Below are 20,097 nucleotides of genomic sequence, written 5' to 3'. Positions count from 1 at the left end.
TGATGTCATTGCATCACTTCAGTGGCTCAAAACCTTCTATGTCATTATCTACAGAGCAACATTTAAACTTTCTATTCCAGAATTCACAGTGCTTCGTCCCACATTAACAGTGTACTGGTCTCTCATACCTGTGTCCTTTTAGGAACCCTCCCAGCCCCAACTCCTGTAGTCTCTTTCCCATTAGAACTTTCACCAGTGATCTGGAACTGGGGGAGCACAGGTGTACAGCCTCTTTGGCAGGGAGAGGTGGGATTCCCAAATTGGAGTTCTGATTGCATTTTCTCAGAGCACCTTAAACATGAAGGTTAGGCTCTGCAGTAGAACTAGCACAGGATGTGGCAGTGTATCACAGGCTGGAATTGTTGTGAGTTAAACCATAATTTTAATCACCACATATAACACTGTCTCTATTTGAAATGAATGTTAACCCCATAATCCATTTCTAAGTTGGATGCTTACCCTAGTTAGGTGCTCAGAAAACCTTTAATTCCACTTAATTAAGTAGCATTCATTATTACCTTTGCCTTCATTTGTGGCTCTTTCTGTACTCACCCAAAGCAGGAGCTACCTCATCCCCTGTAGGTCATTGTAGCACCTGCCTTGGCTAGCTTGTCCCTTCTGTGTGTGAGGCTGCTTGCTCATCATAAAGTGAGGAAACTGAGGAGGACCCCTATTTCCTTAGTATGGCCCAACAGAAAGTGTGGTGTTTGCCATAGTAAGTTGCCTCCAAGGTCAACTGTCATGCCTGTCTACAACCCATGCCTGGTGGTCTTGCCCAGTGCAACACTGCGTGTTCTCATGACAGGCTTCCCACCCATAGCCCCATCACATGTGCCTGGCATCCAGTTGTGGCATGTTTCAAAATTGCATGGAATCTGGTCATTCATCACATTTCAGAGATCACTCCTCTTGAGCTGGGCCCCAAAGATTTTTCCTGCCATGTTCTTGGGTGGTCATGGCAACAAAACTGGGAAGGCCAGAGGCATCTTTCTTCTTTGCTCTGTCCTTTGATTTAGAAACAAGGGCACATTTTAGGAGTTTCACATAGTTTTGTCTTCCTGATTATCCAACTTCTCTAATTAAAAAAAAGTCCATTAAAGGGATCTTTTTTTCTCCAGTACCATGCACCAAGTAGGCTCTGCAGGTTGATCAAGACGTTTGTTGTGCAGAAGGGAAGATTCACAGGTTTTGGAGCTCACATCCACTTGGTCTTTTTGGAGCACTCGTTCCTTTTGTCTGCCTCTCTCATTTTAGCAATGCCATTCTGGGCTTGGAGAGGTAGAACTCTGACTTGGAGGGTTCCCTAGAAATAAAAATTAAATGCTAAAAATTTTTCTTTCTGAGTACTCTAAAATGGTTTTCTCAGCATAGCTGGGGATATAAGAGGGTTCTACATGGAGGTGATGGTTACCTTTTCTCCATGAAACAAGACTCGTATTGAAAAATGTTGTAGGAATCTTTTTCGGTCTGCTTTCAATGTCTCTCTGTTGATTTTCCTCCCCCTCTGGGTCTGGTTTTCCCCTCTTGTTTGCTATGGTGCCATGTCCTGGTTACAAGTAAGAAGGGTTGCTTTCATATAGTTATTTTGGGCTTTGGCTTTGGCCCAGAGTTTGACTCGGAAGACTTAAGAGCTGATACTTTGCTAGTGGCTTGCCCTTCTCCTCTTGGTGGGCTTAAACTGAGACCTTGTTTTTCTTCACTGTTCTGCAGAGAACGTGAAATACAGTTCCAAATGGAAATCAAGGGAATCCCAGATCACAGTCTCCTGTAATTCCTTCCTGCTGTCGGCCTCAACACACACCTTTTATAGTTTCTCTATGTCATTGTTCTCCTTACTTCTGACGTTTTCAATTCCTAACTCCCCAATGCACCTTCGTTGCTTGTGATCATCGGACATAATTTTGTGTTTTTGTTTCCTGTGCAGTGTCCTTTTGCCCTCTGTTTTGTGTCCCGGCTGTGAGCCACTGAAGATGCTTAGACAGTCATGCGCATTGTGCCAGGACCCGTCCCACAGCCTACTAGTTCTGGGGCACCTCTTCCTTTATCCCACCTTTGTTCCTCCCTTAATAACTAAAGGGGGTAGTCCGTGTCTGCAGGATTGAAACAAATCATGGCTCCTAATTTGTGGGCTTTACATTGCATCACCCTGAAACAGTCAACTTGTTTCCTACTCTGCACAGAGCCCTTTGTGTTGAATTCTTAAGCACCTGGGTTTTGTTCATTAGGTGCATCTCTTTTTTTTGGCAGCTGGTCTGTATGGGGATCCAAATCCTTGACTTCGGTGTTACAACACAATGCTCTAACCAACTGAGCTAACCGGCTAGTCCCACTGGGTGCATCCTTGAAAAAAAAAATGATGCCTGCCTTCCACACTGCAACCTTTATGCCCTTCCCAGAACCTTTCTTGCCCTCCACTGTATTTGCTAGACATTCTTTGTTTCTGAGTTTGTATCTTAAAATATTACAAGAACTTTGTGCTTAGTCCCTAAGGGACTTGAACTCACGTGAGCTCTCTGGCTCGGAGAGATCTCCCAACCCAGGGACCATTATGGGGAAAATGATTGACTAGCCTTCCTCTCTGTTCCCAGTAATAAAGGACCTGTATTGTCTCTTAGAGTTACCTGCACACCCCAGGATCTCTCTTCTGGTTGTAACCCACCCTTGCCCTACCTGTGTGCTCCGGCTGTGATCCATGCAACACTTTTGGGATTTCTCATTTCAGGGAAAGCGTGGTAGATGAGGAGGGGCAGTTGGTTGGCTCACTGGAGGTGTGGAGTTTTTGGCTTTTGGTTTTCTGGCCGTGATGTATATCTTTTATTTTTTGTTTCTCCTTGGCTTCTGTTTACTTCCTTCCTTCCTTCTAGCTCTCTTTTCTTGTTCTTCAAGTTGTACCATGTACCTTCAGGAAGAAATACCCAAAATAGTCAAGTGCTTCACTTTAACTATAAGTGAAATCGTTATGCACATCAACTTCCCTTGATTCCAGTTTCATGTGTTGGTTGTGTTTTCTCAATCTCTGGTCTCCCTCCCTTTTCTACCTGCCTCCTCTTCTCTCCCCTCTTATAGGTTGTGGGTGGTTGGGGTGGGTGGAGTCCTGATAGAATGAGAATGGGAGGATACCAAGGAAATTTTTAATTTTTAGAAAAAATCACTTTCATGCTAACACCAAGGTCCAGGGTTCGATTCCTGTACTGGCCAGCTGCCAAAACAAACTAACAAACAAACAAAACCACTTTCATGAAAGAGAGCTAACGTATGAAATTTCAGGTATTCAAAAAAGAAAGTAAGGATTAGGAAAAGGGCTGATAGTTATTTTTTGTTCCTAGTTTGATGCTGGTCATGGAAGCTGTCAATGAAGACCTTTTGGTCTGTTTAAGCAACAGGTGACTGTAAGTCCACCGAAGGCCAGCTGGTACTATCTGGTAGCTGATTTCCCGTCAGAGCCCCTGAATGCTTTACAGACCATCCACTCTTTCTGAAAAAGTCCTAAAGCAGCAAACAATTTTTTGCACCAAATACTGCTGCTTTTAATTTCTTAAAATAACCTTTCCTATAGTTTTTCCTTTTTGCAAGGTCATCGCTAGAGCTCAGCATTTACCAACTGCATTCTGTTTGGCTTCATTATCTGAAAAACATGTGTTTTCACGTTCCTTCCTTTGTCCATTTGTTGCCAAATGTTTTTATAACTACCATTCTTAGGCATTAACTACAAAACAAAATTGGAGGAGCTTGGATTTTATGAAGTGCTGCACCACCCCCTGACCCCAAAACACACCAAAATGACGTATGTGAATTTGGGAGATTTTTTTCAGTAATGATGACACAAATCTGAATTGTGATGGAGGTTTGAAGCGTATCCTTGAGGTTGATGGTAATGTGCCTAAATCAAGGCCTTCGTGCAGTTTCATTTTGTGTGGGTAGAAGGCCCTTCACTGAAAGGGGCTCTGTCCCGTCAAGGAACCTATGGTTTCAAGACTTAAACGTCTTTGTTGGAACTTGCTTGGAAGAGGAGCCTGTGTTGCCACCTTGGAAAGAAAGTTTCTCTGTCCTTGCAATTGGGAGTGGAGGGAGGGCTGTGAAAGGGGGTTCTCTGGCAGTTGAGTTCCACCAATATTTTCTCAAACTGAGACTGAGCTCCATTCATCCTCCTGCCCGTGTGTGGCTTCGTCACCCCCAGACGGGGCCAGTCCGGCAGCCTAAAGTCTGCATTTAGAACTTGATCCCCTAATATAACGATTAAATTTTAGTAAGTGAAATAAAAATGCTTCAGAAAAGAAAGAAAGAGCGGAACAATACTTGTTTTATTTAACTGAAAAGTTTTTGACAGCGCCCCTTCCCCACAGGATATGAGAACTCTTGGTCCACTGCAACCCTTCCCCAGGGACCTGGACGCAGAATTAGGCTGGGGTGGGGGTGGGGTTCTAATGTAAACAGTGACCCTGAAGTCCTGGAGCCGGTCCCCCCTTCTTTCTCCTGTTTCCCCTCTCTCTTGCCACCCCATCCCCAGCCCCACCTCCCCAGACAGGCACACAGAACACTGAGCAACTTCAGGTTCAGGCAGGGGAAGAATAAAGGTGCTTTGTGAAGGGGAAGGAAAACACTCCTGGGGGAGGTGAGGGACTGGGGCCTGAATGTGCCCTCAGTGCTGGTGCATGCTGCACACCCACAGGAGGGAGGTGGGGGCTGGAGCCGAGGTGGAGGGAGGACGGCCCGGCCCCAGCCAGGAAGCTCTGGGCGTGGGCAGGGCTTGTGGGAATGATTTCATTGGAAAGGCCTGCGATATTTTTTCCCCTCCCGTGTGTGGTTCTTGGAGAAAGTTGGAGGTGGTGGTGATTTCAGTTGCCTTGGCCGCCACGGCGGGAGCTGAGCAGAGGATCGGCTGGGCTTTCTGGGAAGCCGTGGCCTGGGCCCTCCTGCCATGCCTGCGGCTGGCCGGCCTTGGCGCGCCTCTTCCTCCCCCTTGCTCGGCCCTTTCCAAAACCCATTTGGGCCCTCCTTGCGCAGGCTTCTTTTTTGGTTTTTCTTTTTTTAAAAGAAATAGACTTTTGAGAGGAGCAGATGCCACCTAAGGTCCACTGCATCCTCTACAAAGGGCTCCAATGTGGAAATGGGTCGTTGACATTTTTATCGATCAATTTGTTTTTAATGAGTGGCTTTTTTTAACCTCTGTGTTCTGCTGTGTTTCTTGTGTTTAGTCTTCGAGCACTTCGACTGACCATGACCCCCTGGGTCCCCTCCCCCCTGGCTGGGGTAAGTACTGCGTTCTCCTCCCGCTCTGTCCTCGCCTCCTGCCTGTCTGCCTTCCTCATGCGCATCCCCCCCGTGTCCATCTCGCTTCTCCCCAGCTCACTGGGGAGGCCCAGCCAGAGCAGTTACAGGTGGTGGAGCTGGAAGGTTGGGAGAGTAATGGAGCCCCACTGCACCATTGTAGCATTCACCACCATAGCTAAAGGACTGTGACCCTAAGAAAGATGTCTCCAAGCAGCTGTGGCTCTGTTGGGTTTGGGTCTTGAGTTCTGAGGTCTACTCAAGAATCCATTCTATTCCTGAGATATTTTGATGCTGATACCCAAGTGGATTTGTTTTAGGTCTGTGACTATGGTTGGAAGGAACTACTGTAACAGTCCTTTCTTTGCAGCTAAGATATTGGAGGACCTCAGCCTAATTTTAACTAATGGAAGCTACCTTTTTATTTGAGTCCCAGTTGTGAGAGAGGCTAGAGGAGAGTTGAGCACTGGGTAGACTCTGTGAAAGTGCACCACTGCTAGTTAAGAACACCATGCTGAATTCTCCTTGCTGTTGGTGGCTGTCTGTTACAGATTCCAAGTCCTTGGTGTGACTTGCCAATAATGAGTTAGGGGATGGACAGCCATAACTTGGGAGAAAAGACGGGTTTTATGGCTATTCTAGGAAGGAGTGGCCAGATGAAAAAGGCTCATTAGAAATGGCGAGACTGAGCGTGTTCTGTACCTCTCTGAGCTGGGGCAGGGTTTTGTTCAGTCCTGCAAGAGTCCCTGGGAGCCAAAGAGGGCAGTTTTTGCAGGGACCAGCATGTGTTGGGTTTAATTTATTGGTTAGGCCAGCAAAAGACAGTACTGGTTTGGTGCTGTTAGGCCAGCAAAAGACAAATGCTGGTTTGGTGGTGTTCATAGATGGTATTGAGCTGGGAAGGGGTGTGCTCACTGGCAAAGATGGAGCCGCATGTATCCTGGGGAAGCTGACTGTGACAGGATGGCACCCACCCGGAAAAGTGTAGCTTTGGGCTGGATCCTCTGGGTGCTGACACAGCTACTCCCTGGTAGTAATTTAAGAGGTTGTATCCACTCCCTTGGACCCGCAGGGTATCACTTAGTGAATTACCACTATGTTCCAGAGTGCTACCAAGAACTTCCTGGCCTTCTAGTGGGCGATGTCACAAGTGAGGCTTCCACACATTTCTTGACTTTCACTAGGGAATCCCTTCTGCACACAGATGACCCGCTGGGCTCCCTGGACTGGTAGAAGGTCATTGGTATCTCGGTGATTGGCTGCAAGTCAAATGTGAGTGGGTAAAACACTTAGGATCCCTGCCTAGGCAGTAGGCAGAGGAAACGCATCAGATAAATAAGAATCTGTAATGCTGTTTGGCAGCCAGTGATCCAGAGCAGGGGACTCAGAGTTTGTTCCTGGCTCTGTAGAGGGAGGCATCATAGCCCAGCCAAATGAGTTTATTTCTGTACCAGTTCCGCTAAATGATGGTCAACAAATAAAAGCAGCTATAGGGACTTGAAAGCAGCTCCCGGATGCTAACTGGGAAAATATTTGATATGGGAATAGAAGAGTCATGGTCAGAGTCAATGCTGTTTTTGAATGATCAGAAAAAAACACAAAACTCTGACAATCCACAATTGAGAAGAAGCACCTTCTGGCCAAAGGCCGGGGACCCCTCTTAATCACATATCCTTTGGGCTCTGTGTTGCTTCCCCAGGGCTGTGGCAGGGGCTGCCTCCCCAGGACTCATTAAGAATGAGCAGGAGGAGCAGCCAAATCCAAAGAGAACCGCATTGAGCACGAGCCTGCTGTCAGTGTCCTGGAACTCCTCCCGCTCACAGTTCCTGGATTCCTTTCCCCATGCACTGTCTGGGAGTCGGACACCTTGGGTTTAGATCCACATCTCTTCAGCAGCCCTGACCCTTGGCATGTGACTCAGCACCCCCAAGTCCACTTGCTCCTAAAATGAGGTCCAGCTATGTGCTCATTTAAACACTTGCCCAGCCCCTGACTACAAAATCGTATGCAGGGAGACAGTTCCATGGGGGCCACGAGAGGTCATCACGCAGCGGCAGTACCAGAAATGATGGCAAAGGCCCCAGGCTCACTCGACAGACCCCTGGCCCGGTGGTGAGTCTTGCCTTTGGCCCTTGGCAGAGCAGACATGAGGATCTAGTTCAAAGCAGTAACTTCTGAGCTGGGGCAGCCCCTCTCCTGGGGACCCTCTCAGGAAGTCTTCCTTCCGTGGGTTAGTCACACAAGCTGTCTGGAAGTGGTGGCAGCTCTGTAACAGTTCCAGTGTCTCCTGTTCTTTCTTTCCTTTTGTCTTTATTTTTATTTTATTTACTTATTTTTCCAGCTTTATTGAGGTGTGATTGACAAAGAACGTCTGTGTTTGTAAAATTTCAGTTGAGTAATAGATACCAGGTAAGGCAGAGAGTCAGAGAGAGAACAAGACCTTGGGTTGATACTGGGAACACTGCAGCCTAATTTGGTGGGGGGAGGGAGGGGGACTGATCTTCCCAATTCTCCTTTTTCAGCTTTTGGGTTCCTTGTTACTTCTGGAACTGATTATTTTTTATTTCTTTACTTTCACCCTGTCATTGTAAAAGAGGGAGAGCCATTAGCATCATTTGTTGCCAGGACAGAAACAGATTTGAAGGCTCAGGAACTTCCTGGGAAGGGTGATCTTGTTTGGGTTTGGAGTCTTGCTTCTGGTTTTTTCTCCCATCCACCTAGAGCTGATGGGTCACCCCCTTCAACACCTCCCAAGGTTGAGAGTCACCAGCTAGAGCTGGGTCTGCCCCTGGAGCTCAGACTCCCTCCCTTGGGGACCCCAGAGCCAGAGCCATCATTAGTGTGTCAGTAAAGGGCAAGAAAATAAAGATTGTCTCAAGCAGAGAAAAAGTATGTTGAAGGTCCCCCCTCAACTCTTTGTCTCAAAGCACACACTGAGGCATAAGAACAAGATGGGCGTTGTAAGTGCTGACAGCCAGGCATAATTTATTTGCTCATGAGCAAGAGAGAGGTTTTGCTGGGATGTGAGTTTCAGAACAAAACTGCGCCTGTAAGCAGGAGAAGAGAGAACGTGGAGAGTACGTGGGCCCCACGGTGCTGAGCACTGATCAGAGAGGTACCAGGGAACATGCGGCCACCCCACAAGGACCCTGCCTTGTGGAACAGAGGCGCCTGGGTTGGCTGCATCAAGGGGACAGACGGCTGCAGGGCCAGGGCTCAGCCTTGAGGGGTGGGGGTGGGAGGAAGCTGGTGGTGCCTCCATGCTGCACACAGCTGGATGCAATTATGCTTCTGGTTTCAGCTGGGCTGCACCCCTCGTGTCGCCACGCCACCCCCTTCCCTCTGAAAAACCAACCAAAGAAGTGCTTGATCTCAAGCTGGAAGTGTGTCTGCCCCTGTCCTGCCCCCCAACAGGGAAAGACTCTTTGTTCTTTCCTGGGTGGCAAACGTGAGTGAGCTGGGCTTTGGACAGTTCAGCTTCTCTAACAGGTTGGCAACATGGACAGAAATTCAGACCCAGTAGCCGGGAGGTGGGGGTGGGAGGGAAAGGACGCCAGCTCACGGTGTTTGAATCTGATTGTTCTTTCTTCTTTCTTCTCCCTCTCTTCAGAGAAGAGACAGGACAATGGACGGGTGTATTACGTGAACCACAACACTCGCACTACCCAGTGGGAGGACCCTCGGACCCAGGGGTGAGGACTCGGGCTGGGCAGGGGGCCGAATGGTCTTGGACTGCACTTGACTTATAGGGCCGGAGTTAGGGGACCTTTAGCCACACACAAGTGCCTTGAGACTCTAACATTACAGTGTTGGCCTAATGAGAGCTTGAAAGTGGTTCCTGATGGACTTTTCTGGTGGTGGATAGTAGCTCAGATGTCAGGCATTGCCGGTCTCTGTACCGATTGTGCAGACCACGGGTAATTCGATTGCACAGTGATTGAGGGCACCCCCATCCCCCAGCAACCCATGAGAAGCGGGGCTGGGGCACGTGCTGTCTCAAGATTGTTGGTGGACACTCAGGCCAATGCCATCCATCAGAGCTGGGTTTTTGGCCTTGGGATAGTAAATGACCTCTCTGTGCTGCAGAGCTGTCCTCCTGAGTTGGGTCATACCAGGTACAGATCCTCTAGGCCCCTCTCTCAGGAGCTCTCTCTGCAGGGCCTCTTGAAAGCACAGACAAAGCCATACTGTGAGGACCCCAGCCTCCTGAGCAGTGAGGCCAGAGGTGGGGCCAGCCCTTAACCCCTCTCTTTCTGTGTTTCCAGGATGATCCAGGAGCCAGCTCTGCCCCCAGGGTGGGAGATGAAATACACCAGTGAGGGGGTGCGATACTTTGTGGACCACAATACCCGCACCACCACCTTTAAGGATCCTCGCCCGGGGTTTGAGTCGGGGTAAGGATTTTCCACAGGCAACAACAATACCTATGAGCTCAGGCCCAGGCTGTCCCTGTTCGGCTGACCAAGGGATGCCACCTCTGGGTGGCCGCCCGTGGATGTGTTCTGCTGTTCTTACTGCCCTCTAGTGGCCAGTGTTGATGTCACATTAAAGGGGATGGCTGAAAGAGGCTATCCTGTTTATTCAGAATAACACTAGTGGTATTTCTCTAAAATCAAGAGGTCTGGCTTTATTTCTGGATTTTTCTTTTCGCTTTTCACAGATCCTAATGGCAGTAACTTCCTTTCTTTCATGCCTTACTTTACTCGTCTCTAAGTATGTTTAGCATCAATTTTCCTTAGGGTTAGCAAAGACAAGTTGTTCATTTTTTGAGAAATCACATGGATTCCACAACATCTTTACTCTTCCCAGGACGAAGCAAGGTTCCCCTGGTGCCTATGACCGAAGTTTTCGGTGGAAGTATCACCAGTTTCGTTTCCTCTGCCATGTGAGTTGTGGAACTGGGACTCCTATGGCAGTTGGGGTTATTGAATTATTTCAGACTGATTTTCCAGACCAGCAGCAGGCACTGGAATACCTTTCTTAGGTGGAGGTGAGACACGGGTCTAACCCTGAGCTGGTTGTCTCTAGGAAGCCAGCTTCCATTCCCCCTCCCAGCTGGGGGACATGGATGCATGTTCACACAGACGGGAGACCAGATTGAATAGTCACCACCAGAGGCCCCGATTTGAGGTTTTTTCTTTTCTTTTCAGTCAAATGCACTACCCAGCCATGTGAAGATCAGCGTTTCCAGGCAGACGCTTTTTGAGGATTCTTTCCAGCAGGTTAGAGAATAATTGTGGTGCCCAAGACCAGCAGAAGCCCTCCTCCTGCCGCCCCATTTTCCAATATGTGGCCTGTAATCCCATGCTTTAGAGTTTCCAGGCCTTAGCCTTGGTGACATGTCTGCTGGGGAGCAGGCCTTAGAGTCCCATCCTCCCCGCTCCCTGCCTGCCGTGGAAGGGAGAGTGGTGAATTGGCCGTGACACTCTGTCTCCCCAGATCATGAACATGAAGCCCTATGACCTACGCCGCCGGCTCTACATCATCATGCGTGGTGAGGAGGGCCTGGACTACGGAGGCATTGCCAGGTGAGCTTGGCAACCCCCAAAAGCTGCACTGTACCCCACTCTGCCAGGCTGCAGGGCCCATGGCCAGAAAGCTGCCTCCACCTTGGTCAGATTCATTCCCAACGTGTTCCTGCATCTTCACGAGGGGGAATGGGGGTGACATTCAGAATACTTTACAGTCCACATGGCTAGTCCAAATGGGTGCGGGGCCAGGCATTAACACTTTAGTTATTGGCTCATGAGGAAGCTGGGGGCTTCCAGGGGAGGGCTCAGGACAATGGCTCTTTTACCAACCAATATGTCATCATTTCTATACTTTTAACAAGTCCAGCTTCCTCAGTGGGCTGTGGCTGAATATTGGTGCCACGTGGTTGTCCATTAAAATCAACCCTGGGCTTCCCTTTTGAGTCAGCTGGGGCAGATGAGGTCAGGTGTCTTAGAGTGTACCTGGTGTGTATAGACTGCCATGATCAAAAGGGCCTTGCTCACTACTCAGCTGCATGTTGTGCACATGTAACCCTACAGAGAGCCCAAAGCATTGTCCTGCCCTTACGCCGTCCACTTACAAAAGTTAACAGGCTGTCTGGGAAAACGTTGCCTTGGACGACAGGGCAGAAGGGCACCAGCAGAGAGAAGGAGCATCTTGGCCCGTGGTGACCTCTCGGCTCGCAGACCTTTCACGGTGTGGGGTGTCTTTTCGCTTCGTGTTGGGTTAATTTGCTCCCAATCCTCTGTTCTCTGGTGGTGGTGCCTTCCATGTTGGCCTCCCGGGGATGGATTGTTCTATTTTTCTGTGGTGACTTCCTCTCCAGGCTCTGCTTGGTGGGCTCTGGTGTGGCTCCCGCCCTGTGTGTATCTTTCTCTCTGTGTCCTGCCAGTGGTTTTACCCTATGGTAGGTTACGTCATGCTGTTCTACCACAGGGTAGAACCACGGACAGGATACCGGGGCACCCTCTGCATCGAAGGACTACTCGTCTGCCCAGCTGCAAACAGCCCAGCAGCCAGGGACTGGCCCCCTTGGGACGTCCCCCTGCTGTTTTAGCTCAGGCCCTAAAGGACTCTGAATTCTGGGTTTAGGCTTGTACCTAGGTTGAAATAGATACTAAGACATGGTGTTGTTTCAGATGAACATGTGGAAGTGTGGGAAGGGTACGGTGATGGGGTCTGGGGTGAGGGGAGGGCAAGGTGCAAAGGCAGTAAGAAACCCATGGTCCAGCTGGTGGGAGTGAGATGTAAAATCAGGAGGCAGCATGGATTACAGAGTTTTCATGGGTCAAGGAGTGGGGAACGTGTTGCCACGTTGTTCACGTTATATTGCTGGCTCAGGTAGGGTGGAAGCTGGGTGGTTGCTATTCATATAGCATCTTTGCAGGAAAATTGTTGTAATAAACGTGCAAGTCTATGATGCTTTAAGATAGTGCCATTGTGCAGTGCACAATCTGCCTGGTGGTCCAGAGTGCAAGGAGCCCCTTCGCCATTAGAAGCTTTAGGTATTGTGAGTGTAAAGTCCTGGAACACACCACCTGGGAGGTGACAGGCATGCATGCAAGTCTTCCTGAGCATCATCCTCAAGTGCAGTTGTTGTCCTATTTTGCCCTGGGTCTGGGCCCACCCTACTCAGTGACCAGCAGTTAATATAGGTCAGCCTGGGCACTGATCATGGTGGGGCTTGACTCCCACCATGTCTCCAGACCACCTGAGAGACAATGGCAGAGAGTCACACCTGTGCAGGTGTGTGAGGAGGGAGCCTTGATTCTTGTTTTCTCTCTTCCCTCGCAGGGAATGGTTTTTCCTGCTGTCCCACGAGGTGCTCAACCCCATGTACTGTTTATTTGAATATGCCGGGAAGAACAATTACTGTCTGCAGATCAACCCTGCCTCCTCCATCAACCCCGACCACCTCACCTACTTCCGCTTTATTGGCAGATTCATCGCCATGGTAAGGGAGGCCCGGGTCTCCTGATCCCCAAAGTTCCTTCCTCTCCTTCCCCTTCCTTCTCCTGGTCAAGCATTCCAGAGGCTCCAGAGGAACTGACTCTCTACCCCCGAGACCTCCAGGAAGGGCAGCACCCGAGGAGGCCACATCTGTGTGCCAGGAGGCAGTGTTGACACGAACAGAGCAGCACCCCTCTCTGGTCCCCACCCTTCATCCTCATAGGACTCCTAACCTAAAAATGTAAAAAACTAGAGATCATTCTGGAGAAACCAGAACTTTCGCAGTGGCCACCGAAGTTATTAAAGGGTTCCCGTATTGATTTGTGTAGGACTTGTCAAGTGGAAGCCCAGGGTCCCTGGGCCACGGGCTTCCCTTGACATTAAACACGTGCCCTGTGGAGGGCGTTGGGGTGACAGGGCAAGTGAAACCATTACTGCCCACTGCTGCCTGTCTCTAGGAGGTGCCACTGTCTGTCACGAGCTGCGGGTGGGAGCATCTGGGAATGTCTGACTGAGACACTAGGGCCTTCTGGAAAGGGATTTGGAATCAACACCAGCCTGGAACAGAACCGTAGTAGGTGGGTTGTGCAGGGTGCAGGAGGCAGCCGTTAGAAGGTGGTGAGTGATGGGAGGAGAGTCGCAGGGACATGGTGTGAATACGGGAAGGGGGTCTTGCCATGTACCCCATGCTGAGTGTGTCGTGAGTGTGGAGGACCAGGACCGAGAGGGGTGAGTCCAGGGAGCCGTGGTCCTGTGTCCGTATGTGGCAGTCTGAGATGTTTTGGTGATAACTTTCCTTGCTTTTCCCCTGACTTCCTGAGTGTCCTGCTCCATTCCCCTCTCAGGAGGATCCGAGGGCCTCAAGAGTCCATGACTAAATATGGCCCTTTCCATCGTCTGGAAGTTCTTGGCCAAGGTGCTGGACTCCGGAAGTGGGCACATTCTTCTCAGGTCTAGAGCCCGCCTGGCCAGCAGCCGACAGGACAGCCCAGTAAAACCCTAGACTGTTACTCACCACTGGCTGCCAGCTCTCGCCATCGACGGCGTCTGCATTATTTTTGGCTGCCTTTGCCACCCAGTCCTGAGCGCCAGTGAGTCAGGGCTGCCACCTGGAGCTGTTTTGGACAAGCCTTCTCTGTGAGCATGGGACAGGCCTCTGCTAGACCCAGACCAGTGTGGCAGGGGTTCTGGGCAGCTGTGGGCCCAGAGGTGGGGCCTTGAGCAGGCCAGCTTTGCTCAGTCCCTGTTGTCGGCAGGCTGGGGTGAGAGTCCGTCCCATGGCTAAGTCAGGACAAAGAGTGTAGCTTATTTCGTAAGCCCTCCCATTGGGCCCTCGAGGTTGCTGGCTGCTCAGGGTCTGTCAGGGAAGGAAGATGGGGCAGCAGCGGGGCTTCGAGGCAGAGCCTCCGGGAGACTGCTTATGCGATGTCCAGGGAAGGCCAGACCTCTTCACCAGGCCTCTCCCTTCCTTAGGCGCTGTACCACGGAAAGTTCATCGACACAGGCTTCACCCTCCCTTTCTACAAGCGGATGCTCAACAAGCGACCAACCCTGAAAGACCTGGAATCCATCGACCCTGAATTCTACAACTCCATTGTGTGGATCAAGTGAGTCCCGTCCTCGCCCTGCTCTGACAGGAGGTGGGCCTCTTGTTGGGGAAGAGGTACTGATGGCCTTCATCAGGCTGCCAGAGTGGCCCTTGAGCTCTTCCCCAGCCTCTAGAAGTGCTGGTGGAGATGAGCAGCTTCTAGTTCCCCTGTAGGACAGTTCTGGAATTCTCTCCCTGCATCAGGAGATGTTCTGTGCCATGTTGAGGATTCTAGGCCACCTGTGAGTCCTCAGTGTCCTGTGGGCACTAAAAGCGACAGGACAGGATTAAAGCATGACCCTGCTAGGATAGACATCTTCCCTCTTGGTCTTCTGCACCCCCAGAGAGAACAACCTAGAAGAGTGTGGCCTGGAGCTGTACTTCATCCAGGACATGGAGATCCTGGGCAAGGTGACCACCCATGAGCTGAAGGAAGGTGGCGAGAGCATCCGAGTCACTGAGGAGAACAAGGAAGAGTACATCATGTGAGTCCCGTGTCACAGAGAAAGGGCTTCCCACTCTTGTCTGGGGGGCGCCCCTTCAGCCAGGCCCCACACGTGGCCCACAGGTCACCAGGATCACAAGAACCTCCCGTGCCAGTCTGTGTTGGATGATGCCCATGGCCAGTCATGTGGTGATGCAAGACAAGGCCCTTTATCACCAACTCATGGTTGCTCTTTGTTGCCATGTGGGAGACTTCAAGACCGGAGGGCTGAATATCTTTGAAGAGACATCAAGCCTAAATGTATCCATCTTTCTTCCGACTGAAGGATTTCTGTGCCCTGTGTAATTAAGCCCACTACCTCCCATGTGTGTTATTGAGACCTCTTGGTCTGGTCTTTTAATCACTTTCCCCAGGTCTGCGACGTAGTCGGGATGGGGGAGGAGCAGGAGGAGGTGTAGTGCTGGGGTGGGGGTGGTAGCGATACTTAGATCTCTCCGGGTACCTGTGAGGTTTTCAGGGTTGTACTTTAGGGCCTTCAGCAGAGAGGATCTAGGTGTGCCAGACCATGACTCTTAGCTGATTTGCTGCTGCTGTGGAAAAATGGCCACACATCTAGGCTGTGGGCCATGCCTGACCAGGGGTCTTGGTCTCCACCAGTTGCTGGTCTTTGGTTTTAGGCTGCTGACTGACTGGCGTTTCACCCGAGGCGTGGAAGAGCAGACCAAAGCCTTCCTGGATGGCTTCAACGAGGTGGCCCCTCTGGAGTGGCTACGCTACTTTGATGAGAAAGAGCTGGAGGTGAGTGCTAAGATTGTTGGGGCCCAAGCCCCTGCTTCTGGGGTGATCCTGATCTTTGATTTGCTCGCTGTGCACCCACAGAAATGCACCAACAAAACCCCACACTTCAGCAAGACAGAGGTGGCAGGGCAGGTGGTTTTGATTTGGGTCGTCAGCACCCATCCCTCCGTGGATGCTTGTTTAGGAAAACGGGTTTATGTTGTCCATACTACTAAAACTGCCAGCCAGAATAGGTAGTTGAAAATATTTGGGGCTATTTCATCTGCTGGGGAGTGGATGTGGCATTGTGTGCTGGTGGGCCTGAGGCTGTCCCTGTGAGCAGGAGCTGGTGTGGGGCTGCTGACCACCTTTCTCTCTGCAGCTGATGCTTTGTGGCATGCAGGAGATAGACATGAATGACTGGCAGAAGAACACCATCTACCGGCACTACACCAAGAACAGCAAGCAGATCCAGTGGTTCTGGCAGGTGCGTCCTGAAGCATTCCCTGCTGGGCTTGGGGCAAGGGTCTTGGCAGGGACATTTTAGCAGCATCAGCCAAGGAAACAGGACCCAATTAGGCCTCAAATTCAAGGCTTCATCTTTGACATTCTCCTTGCCTCCCCAAATTGCAAAAGGAGATGTTAAGCCCAGCCTTGGGGTGAATGGAGGCTGTTGCATCTAGATTGTGCCCATCTGTGTGAGGGGTGAAACTGCAGACAGGAATTAAAGCTCCTGGGGTCATGTGGTTTCCCTCCAGCCAGCTGGGATGGAAAGGCAGGTGCTTGGCTCCAGGAAAATGGAATGAGCTCATCATTCTGGATGTAATGAATTGATTCCTTACATGTACGGGTTTTGTTGTCGTCATCATTATGAAGTACAGCATACATAAAAGAATAAATATAACATAGATATTCTTTGTGTGTGTATACAGGCATATATAAATTTTTATGGAGGTGAAATTCATGTACAATTTACCTTTTTAAGTATTTTCAGATACATATCTCAGTGGCTTCTGGTACATTTGCAATGTTGTGGGACCGTCACCCCTGTCTGAAACCAGAGCATTTTATCTCCCTCCAAAGAAACCCTATACCCATTAAACAGTCACTCCTATCCTTACTATATTTTTAAAATCAAAACTTGGATGGGAAGGGACACCTGGCCTGAGGTGTCCCTGAGACCAAGAGATGTCACCTGGACTAGTGGGAATGTTCTACAAACACAGCTTCTTAGAGAAAGCACCTTTGGGCCTTCCCAGGTTGGCGGCTGTCACCCCCTGCCCAACCTGGCTTTGTGTTCTGAGCCCCAAAGAGGGGCCCCAGCTGACCTGGAGAGTTCCATGTTCGGGCCAAGTGCCTGGGCCAAGAGGGTCGCCTGACTGTGCCTTGACTTGCTGAGTTCCAGGTGGTGAAGGAGATGGACAACGAGAAAAGGATCCGGCTGCTGCAGTTTGTCACCGGAACCTGCCGTCTGCCTGTTGGGGGGTTTGCCGAACTGATCGGTGCGTTTTCCAGTGCCCTGCCGGTGCCCTGGCTGAGGGGAGGACACTCAAAGGGAGGGTGGGACCTGGTGTCTTCCTGCGAGAAAGGCAGTGGGAGGGGAGGAGCTGCGGCCTCCTTGTCCTGGGGCTGGCCTATCTGTGGGTGGAGCCAGAGGCTTCTGCTTTAGGAAGGGATCTTTCTGTTGACATGGGTGCATTTACCTTGGATAACAGGTAGCAATGGACCGCAGAAGTTTTGCATTGACAAGGTTGGCAAGGAGACCTGGCTGCCCAGAAGCCACACCTGGTGAGCGTGCTGGTTTCAGTGGGAGGCAGAGGAGCCTCACAGGCCAGATGAGCTCCTGAGGCCACCCAGTGGGTGTGACAGCTTTGGGGCCTTGACTCTGGCAACTTTTGCATGGCTCTGGGGTGCTGAGTTGGAGAGATGGGGCTGTGATGTTCCTGGGCCACCTCAGGCCTCTAATCTACCAGGTGGTCATATCAAAGCTCCTCTATTCCAGTAGGCTGCTGCCCCAGGTGCCCTCCTTCCCAATTTTCCAGGTGTCCTGTCCCTTCCCCTAACTCCCCCATGGTCAAGGAACCTAAAGCCTTAAGACTCAACACAGCAGGCCCTCTAGGACCTGCCCCAACACCTGGCTAGCCAGCTGGGTGTGTTGGTTGTGCCCCAGCTGGTGGTGTGAGGCTGGACAGGGCCATTTGAGCATGGGCCTCCTGGTGCTGACTGTTCTGCTCCCCCCTAACAGTTTCAACCGTCTGGATCTCCCACCCTACAAGAGCTATGAACAACTGAAAGAGAAGCTTCTGTATGCCATTGAGGAGACCGAGGGCTTTGGTCAGGAGTAACTGAGCTGCCCCTCCCACCCCCCAGCACACACGTAGTCCTGAGTCCTCCCTGCCTGAGAGTCTGCTGGCTGCGTAACCCTTGGGAGGCCCCCATGGATGGTGGCCCTGCGTGGGACCACACTGTCATCACGTTGTGGCAGAAGAGCTTGACCCCAGGAGGCCCTGTGGCCCTCCTCCCTCCTACCCGCTGGTGGCAGTCTGGAATAAAACCCCCTAGTCACCTTTGGCCACACCACCCATTGCAAAGTCCAGAGGGCTGACCCTGTCTGCAGACTCTCCCCTCCCCTGGGCCCAACCCTGGGTGTGCGTGAGTGTGCGGGGAAGGTTTCCGTCTCAGGGCTGCAGCAGAAGCTACTTGGGGTAGCTTTCTGGACGGAGAAAGCCAAGGGTCCTTGTCAGTAAAAGAGGTTCTGTCTCCAGTAGAACTTGCCCAGTGATGTGTATAAATGAAGGTCTGGGGAGAGGACTCTGTCGGGGCGGTCCTTACTTGCCTCCCTAACGGGCTCCAGTGTGGAGGCTGAGCCGCGAGGACGGCGCAGCTGGCCAGTTCCTTGTTCCTCGGCAGATAAAAGATTGCACAGCTGCTAGGCATCAGTGGGGCAGAAACAGCAAACTCCCTCAGGCTTTTAAAAAATTTTTTCACATAAACTTGAAGCATTTGTGCATGGGGTTGCTCTTGTTTTGTTTTGCCGCGGCCACTTTCTGTCAAGGAGCCAACACCCCAGCAGTTCGGGAACCTTGAGGGACCCAGCGTCATTGGCCGAGTGTTTCCCAAACAGCTGCTGCTCTCAGGAACTTGCCAAGCAGTTCCGTGAGCTCAGGAAGGCCTGACCTGTGGCTCAGCTTCACAATGGCTTAGCCCCTGAGCTTGACAGAGAGGACAGGGTTGGGCTCCTAAGTGCCACTGCCAACCTGGCCGCCTTCGAGTGAGAAGGAATCCCTTTGCTAGATGCAGTCATCCAGGTGGCCCCAATGACGGGGCAGATGGGTCTGACACGACTCCCTTGCTAGCCCCTGGAGCTCCAGGTGGGCCCATCCCGTTTAGAATGAAGTGCGTGCTGGCCAGCTGAAAGTGTTCATTCTGCATAGGTGCAAAGCTTTATCAGCATGCAGGAAACGATGCGATCACAAACCAGCAGAAGGGCCTGAGCCGCTGCCTGCAGCCTGACTTGATTTCTGCAGTTCCCTCCTACGGTGTCTGGCGTGGGCACTCTGCCATTGATATCTTCAAGGAGAACATGCTTCTCTGGGGGTGGTGATCATAGCCGACCCCCCAGTCCAGGCTTCGGGGTTCTCTGCTGAGTGCCAGCTGCAGACTGGCTTCCTAGGACCCCAGGCAGGATCTGAGACCTGTCCTGGGAGCCTTCTGAAGACAGTCTCACGCTCGCAGGTCCTCGTCCTTCCCCAGCCCATGGAGGTACAGGCTGTGTCCGCCTGTGTTGTTTGTGCTGATTTGAGTGGTCAGCTCACTGTAGTTCCACCTTTTCTCTCCCTTTCAGCCATCTGTGTACTTCCCTGTGGCATGTCACTAGGCAGGCCACTCCATCGGTGGGTAGGGGTGCAGGCTGCCGTGTGAGGTTTGGAAGCATCAGGCTCACAGGTGTTCATGTGTATTCGTGTGTGTGCATACATACGTGTGGATAACTGAAGTGTCTGTATGGAATGCCCTTCGGTAGCACTGGGTTGGTCACCAGATTGTTTTGTAATTCCCCGTCCCCCACCCTGCCTCGGTATTGCCAGTTTCTTGTGCAATAAACAATCAGCAGCTGTAGATTGGTGTTGGGTGGTGGTGTGTGGATATCTACAAAATCACTGTCCTCCAGACAAGAGGCCTCCGGGCCCCACAGACCCTCCAGGCTTGGATAGTGGCAGAAATTCCCTGACCTTGCTGATTTTGAGAAGCTTGTGTGTCATTAAATGAGACAGCTCCACTTCTGGGATGGGCGGCTGAGTCCTTGTCCAGGGATCACCTGCTTCAGCTCCTGGTCGGCTGCCTCAGCCTCCCCCTCCCAGTCTGGGTTTCTTCAAGCAGTCGCCATGGGGAGTAGAGTAAGAATAGCTGCAGGCAGGGCACGCTTTGGAAACCAGCTCAGGGGACAGTATTCTGGGCAGTCATTCACTCGAGAAGTGCTCACTAAGGCTTCATGAGTTCTACGGTGACAGAGGGGATGCCCCGATCCCAAGCTCATGGTGGCACAAGGGCTTGCCACCACTTTCTTTTGACTGTTAAG

The 20,097-nt window shown here is 51.1% G+C and overlaps 1 protein-coding gene across 3 annotated transcripts in view; it reads left to right on the top strand.

The window, feature by feature from the left end:
- WWP2 (WW domain containing E3 ubiquitin protein ligase 2) overlaps window positions 1-19,637 on the top strand; it is a 135,951-nt gene extending 116,314 nt beyond the window's left edge. For 2 of the 3 annotated variants that reach the window (XM_063110276.1, XM_063110277.1), the window contains 14 exons: window positions 5,196-5,250; window positions 8,879-8,960; window positions 9,534-9,662; window positions 10,078-10,153; window positions 10,419-10,490; window positions 10,708-10,796; window positions 12,556-12,715; window positions 14,185-14,318; window positions 14,644-14,784; window positions 15,422-15,542; window positions 15,904-16,008; window positions 16,927-17,023; window positions 17,237-17,309; window positions 17,767-19,637. In XM_063110276.1, the coding sequence (XP_062966346.1) occupies window positions 5,196-5,250; window positions 8,879-8,960; window positions 9,534-9,662; window positions 10,078-10,153; window positions 10,419-10,490; window positions 10,708-10,796; window positions 12,556-12,715; window positions 14,185-14,318; window positions 14,644-14,784; window positions 15,422-15,542; window positions 15,904-16,008; window positions 16,927-17,023; window positions 17,237-17,309; window positions 17,767-17,866 (1,434 nt within the window). In that variant the 3' untranslated portion in view covers window positions 17,867-19,637. Of the gene's footprint in view, window positions 1-5,195; window positions 5,251-7,328; window positions 7,381-8,878; window positions 8,961-9,533; window positions 9,663-10,077; window positions 10,154-10,418; window positions 10,491-10,707; window positions 10,797-12,555; window positions 12,716-14,184; window positions 14,319-14,643; window positions 14,785-15,421; window positions 15,543-15,903; window positions 16,009-16,926; window positions 17,024-17,236; window positions 17,310-17,766 lie in introns of those variants that run through there. The other variant, XM_063110278.1, reaches the window with a different exon arrangement.
- The last annotated feature ends 460 nt before the right edge of the window (window positions 19,638-20,097 follow it).

This window comes from Cynocephalus volans, chromosome 10 (genome assembly GCF_027409185.1).
Source record: "Cynocephalus volans isolate mCynVol1 chromosome 10, mCynVol1.pri, whole genome shotgun sequence".
In the NCBI taxonomy this organism is placed as follows: Eukaryota; Metazoa; Chordata; class Mammalia; order Dermoptera; family Cynocephalidae; genus Cynocephalus; species Cynocephalus volans.
This window is presented reverse-complemented; position numbering and strand designations above follow the sequence as displayed.